At 49.5% G+C, this 6000-nt stretch overlaps 1 protein-coding gene across 1 annotated transcript in view; it reads left to right on the top strand.

Annotated features, from left to right (window-relative positions):
• Positions 1-6000, top strand: part of LOC144762258 (calpain-1 catalytic subunit-like) — a 434899-nt gene that overhangs the window by 366666 nt on the left and 62233 nt on the right. The window contains exon 15 of the mRNA XM_078647403.1: positions 4886-4951. Coding sequence (XP_078503529.1) covers positions 4886-4951 — 66 coding nt within the window. The remainder of the gene's footprint in view (positions 1-4885; positions 4952-6000) is intronic.

The following is a 6000-nucleotide window of genomic DNA, read 5'->3' as shown; positions in this document are numbered from 1 at the left end:
TCTCGGCTTCTCTCTCTCTCGGCTTTCTCTCTCTTCTCTCTCTCTCTCTCTCCTTCTCTCTCTCTCTCTCTTCTTCTCTCTCTCTCTCTCCTTCTCTATCTCTCGTCTTCTCTCTCTCTCGTCTTCTTCTCTCTCTCTCTCTCCTTCTCTATCTCTCGGCTTCTCTCTCTCTCTCTCTCCTTCTCTCTCTCTCTCTCTCTCCTTCTCTCGCTCGTCTTCTCTCTCTCTCTCTCTCTCCTTCTCTCTCGGCTTGCTTCTCTCTCTCTCTCTCTCTCTCTCTCTCTCTCTCTCTCTCTCTCTCTCTCTCTCTCTCTCTCTCTCTCTCTCTCTCTCACTCCTTCTCTCTCTCTCTCTCGAGACTTCTCCCTCGCTCTCCCTCTCCATGGTTCATGATCCATGGATCCATGGTGTCTTCTCCACTGCAGCCCTCTTCCTCCTTCACGGACCCTTCCTCCTAACACGCAGGCGGGCTTGCTACATCACATATAGTGCTACGGCCCTCGCTCTTCACTGCGGGCCCCCCTGCATATGGGTGTCGGGGGCAGCCCCTTGTGGGTCCCGGTGCTGTATCGGGCAATGACCATTCATTTCTTGCAGTGCAGCGCCAGCTGAGTTCATCCTTATTCTTCACTATGGACCCTCGTGGCATACGAGGTCAAGAACCTTGGCACAGAGGCCGACAACCCTATCATTGCGGCGGTCCCGACGGACCACAGTCTCTCGCTCTGCTCTCAGGATCCATTCAGCGAGATCCCCTCTGGACCTCGCTCACTTCAAGAGACCTCCGTCACTTCCAAGGGCCCTCAGGGTTGTCCCTTTCCCTGCATGGGAGACTGGAAAACTCCCAGTCCCCAGTCCTGGGCACAGCTGGTAGAGCTCGTGTCAAGCCTCTCCATGCTGGTGCCCAGCTTCAGTTTGATGCCTTGGGGGTTTCAAGCGCTCCTTTTTTATAATCCATTTCCAGACAGACTTGTGATTTAGCATCTCTGAATTTGAAGTTCGTGTTCTGGTATTTGCGCACTTTGAGGTGCCTCTTCCTCCAGAAAGCAGCCTAGAACAGCAGAACAGTCTCCAGTCTCCAGTCCACACACAGGTAACTGGAGGTTCACACCAAACCTACATTTCCAAGCCCTACTCTTTCTGATTCTCTTATCAGCTCCATCTACCTCCTCAGATGTGCCCAAGCCCCTTTGACTAGTGTCCTCTTTTCAGAATCAAAGAGCTCCTCTTGAGGTGCACCAAAGAGCCTGGTCCTTCCTCGTCCCATGTGTACCCACCCAGCTCACAGGAATGCGGCAATCCACAAATCTGTCTCGGGGAAACCTCCTCCTTTCCCTCCTGCTCCAGTAAGGCCTGGCTCTCCTGAAGTATATCCCAGTGCATTTTATGGTTTGTGCCCTACATAGCTCTCACATATTCCTGTGCGCGCACACACATTGTCATGCGCAGTTTCCAATGTACTGTCATTCTTCCCGGGCACGCACACATCCTAGCGCATTCACGCACCATCACACACTGTCTCCTATGTGATGTACCATCCTGAAGGCACATGCACGCCCTAGCATGCACATGCAACTGCTCGCTCTATTTATCCTGCCCTGTACCATCTCTCAGGCACACGTACTTCCTCGCGCTGCGCACAATCCAGTGCAGGCCAAGGATTGAGTTAAGTCCACAGCAGTGGAACTTTACCAGAGTGGGCCAGGAGGCACAACACTAGTGACACAGGCACACAGACCTGTTCACTCTAATATTTACAAAGAAAATGGTATGCTGCCACCTTGTGTGTATGCTGCTTAACTCCAGATGAGGGCAGTAGCCTTTCACCTTCTGAGGGTAACGCTTTAGGCACCCGTCTCGGTCTAAGCAGACTGCAGTTCATTAGACAGTCTGAGGTCGTAGCACATAAGCTTGATCCATATTTGCTCATGACCAACAATAATTACCAAGGATGCAGACCTCACTGCAGCTGGCACACAAAGGCAGGGCTACACTTCTATCGCCAGCAGTGGCATTTCTTTTTTTTATTTTTTTTTATTTTTATTTTTTTAAGGGTTTTATTGAAGAAAACAAGAGAAATTTACATATACCGGGTGTCATACATAAAATACAATATAGCGATAGGTGAGCGACTAAATCAATGCGGGAAATACAATCCACAGGAGTATGCAAGTCAACCTAGTTAGGTACATTAAGGAGGAAAAGTATGATCAACAATCCAGCAAAATAGCAGCCAGCAGTGCTCACCCACCCATATTTCAGGATAATGAAGACCAAATTAGACACCCCGATACATAAGAAAATCGATACAGGATAAACGACCCATCTCTCATAAAAGAAAAAAGGAAAGAAAAAAAAAGGCCATAGAACTAAACTAAGGCAAAATAACAAACCCCTCCCCAATCCCCCCACCCTGCACCCCTGCAATGGCTACGGCCCAACCCCACTGGCAGTGTGCCTGTCGCCCCGGAACTAGACCTAAAAGAAGGAAAAAGAGAAAGTGGAGGAGGAGATATCAAACAGACCCCCGGTCTCCCTTACCCCCCACCAGTAGCAAACCGCCCCTACACGTATCCAGAATAATACAATGCAACGATTAAAATCAGACGGGGGGAGCTTGTAAGAACCACCCAACTCCCGCGCCATTATAGGTTACAAATCCCATATCAAATGAAGTCATAGTTCAAACCCATCCAGTCAAAGTCAACCCTGGCCGCTGCGATTCTTCATGCAAGCCCTGTCCGCTCGATCCGCCATTCCAATGAGAGTATCAAAATGTTGGGAAAGTTCAAAGTCAATACGGAAGGATTAAAGCCAGGATAATAGTACACAAAGCAGTCAAACGATGTTTGCTGTCCACCAAAGATAGGTCTCTAGAGCGTATTTGAACCATCCAGGAGAAAAAGGGAGAGGTAACAATCCTACAGTCACTGGAGAATTCGCTCCGACATATAAGATCATCCGTGTCCATATGGGGCGGCATCGGCATAGGGCAGGATGTACATTCGATAGTCCCGGGCTTCCTAGCAGTCATTCGGGGGGCGACAAAAAATACCAAGTCCGGCTCCAGCACGGGCCCTCCGTCTCAGACACTTCTTGCTCCGCGGGTAAAACAGCTTGCTCCAGAACCAACAAAGGGTCGGAGTCCGGTCTCCGGCAGATGATATCAACCGTTACGACCATCCTCTGGATGATGGCGGTGGCCTGTGAATGGAGCTCCCCAATGGTGGCCATTACCGTATGCAGCGACAGTATACATTCCACCCGCTCCATCGCCCCTAACGAAGCGACCGAGAAGGTCTCTGAACCCCAGAGGTCCACTACTCCGGGGCACCAGGCACAGGCGAATCCAGCGAGGAACCAAGCCCATCGACCCCGGGAGCCCAACGGGGCCTCCGGGCAGCAGATCCCCGACCACAGCAACCGATGCGTCCAGCCGCCGCAGCTGCGAGATAAAACTGCCACCAGTCCACCATCCAAAACGGACAAGAAACACTCCAATTCGGGAGACCGGACGCTACCCACGTCCCGCGGCCGTTGTTATTCAACTCCAACCCGGCTGGGTGAGAAATCGAGGCCCCGGCTTCAACTCTGGTTTAGGCCCAGAATGGGACACGTTGTATCTTCGTCATTAAAGCAGCTAGAAATTCCGGGATTGCACCTTCAGAGTCAGGAAGACCTCAGCTGCACGGGAGTCCGGTGAGAGATCAGGATAATCAACAGGAGTTATGAGCAACTGGCGGAGGTCGGCGGAGCCTGGAGCTTTTGCGGCCATCTTGGTTGCTAGCGTAGCTCCTCCTCCTGCAGTGGCATTTCTTAAGAGATACTAAGGAAAGGCTGTGGTATTCCATTCGAGGTTCCAAAACTGGGTATTTAAAAGAAGGCTCCAAGAAGAGATAGTGATATTCCATAGGACGTTCCAAAGAGGAGCAGTGAAAATGCATAGGAGGTTCCAAAGGGGCGCAGTGGTATTCCATTGGTGGTTCCAAAGGGGTGCGGTGGTATTCCATTGGTGGTCCCAAAGGGGTCCGGTGGTATTCCATTGGTGGTCCTAAAGGGGCGTGGTGGTATTCCATTGGTGGTCCCAAAGGGTCGCGGTGGTATTCCATTGGTGGTCCCAAAGGGTCGCGGTGGTATTCCATTGGTGGTCCCAAAGGGGCGCGGTGGTATTCCTTTGGTGGTTCCAAAGGGGCGCGGTGGTATTCCATTGGTGGTCCCAAAGGGGCGCAGTGGTATTCCATTGGTGGTCCCAAAGAGGCACGGTGGTATTCCATTGGTGGTCCCAAAGGGGCGCAGTGGTATTCCATTGGTGGTCCCAAAGGGGCGCAGTGGTATTCCATTGGTGGTCCCAAAGGGGCACGGTGGTATTCCATTGGTGGTCCCAAAGGGGCGCGGTGGTATTCCATTGGTGGTCCCAAAGAGGCGCGGTGGTATTCCATTGGTGGTCTGTGGAGGGGCTTTAGTGTTTCAAAGGAGGGTCTAATGAGAGGCTTTGTTTTTTATTAGAAAGGTTCAGCGAGATTCAGTGATATTATACATGGGGTTCCAGTGAAAGGCAGTGGTATCTCAATGCAGGAAAATAATTAAAAGACAAACGAAGGTGTAGGTGCAGGCCATGAAATGAAACCATATAAACAAAGTGCTACTCTCTGAAAAATGAATCAATGTCTAGAGATGTGTATTCTGTAGAAACTTTGATGTGTGAATGTAAAAGTACATGGTTACAGGGGCATTGATCTAAGGTTATTTAATACCACCACAGTCAAGGAAGCACTCACTGCATGCTCCTGCTCACAGGTCCTCAAACCAACAAAAGGGATATCTTTGCAGTTTGTGGCTAGTGGTGAGTTTGAGACTTCACTTCACTTTTTTTATTTTCTCACAGGAGGACATTTCAGAAGATGACGTGGACGATTCCTTTCGGAATATGTTTGGACAGCTGGCTGGAGAGGTGGGTTTGTGACTAGTTCTTACTCTTCAGATGAGGCTGGAGGTGGAGGAGGGAATGCTCTTCTTCTGGTCATGCTCATGTTCTCAATGTTGGTAAGCAGTTGCTTGTCGGTAGAGGCACAGCAACGATTTCGAAGAAGAGACTTCAATGCAAGTTATTGTCTGATTACACGGTCCATAATGAAACCGACCGTCAGACCCATGGGAAATACTTTTCACCTGCCATATTTACAAGCCGGTCCCCCCATCAGCCATTGGAGGTAGTCTTAGGGCGGCTTAGGACGATTTGTGAGCAAATAACATTCCAAAATTGTCACACTAAGAAGTATTTCCAGCTATGTCTCATATGGACACTGGAAACAATCTCCTGACCGTGCATGTCTGACGGAGCTTCAGGGTGAGCATCCTACCAGTATGTGTAGTCAAGGACTGGAGAGGACATCTTCGCTTTGCATTGATAGGCTGCATCTCATAGAGCAGCGAGATAGTGTTGGAGCTTGGATGCTTTTCTAGTGCCATCATAGTTATTGGGTGTATGGACTCACTTCTGCCATCACGGTTAGTGGGTATGTGGACTCACTGCTGCCATCACAGTCAGAGGGTATATTCACTTACAGCTTCCATACCAGTTATTGGGTATGTTGACTCACTGGCCTACCCTTTCTATTAGCAGGGTACTTCCCCAGCACATTGCCTCCATGTCTCCTGACATAACATCATCAGATGGAATTAATATGAAACAGATGAAATGTAAGGGCTACTTAGTTAAAAATAGAGCGGGGTAACCTGAATTAAAAGAAAAAGGAGGGTGTTGATGAAGGGATTTTTAAGCGATGTAGCATGACATGTTGGACAAATGGTGTAGTAACAAAGAACCGCTGGAGGCAGGGTGGTCTTTAGTCCACAGGCTCGAACCAGTACACTCTTCTTTCCTAGTTCAGTGCATTGGCTCAAGTGGATGAAACATCACATTTTACCAGCACTCTCTGAGAGACGTTGGAACAAAGACGTTCTAAGCATAAATGTAGAACTTTTAACAATTGGACCGAC

Source organism: Lissotriton helveticus, chromosome 6 (genome assembly GCF_964261635.1).
Source record: "Lissotriton helveticus chromosome 6, aLisHel1.1, whole genome shotgun sequence".
NCBI lineage: Eukaryota > Metazoa > Chordata > Amphibia > Caudata > Salamandridae > Lissotriton > Lissotriton helveticus.
Note: the sequence above shows the minus strand (reverse complement) of the source record. Positions and strands in the feature narration are given on the sequence as shown.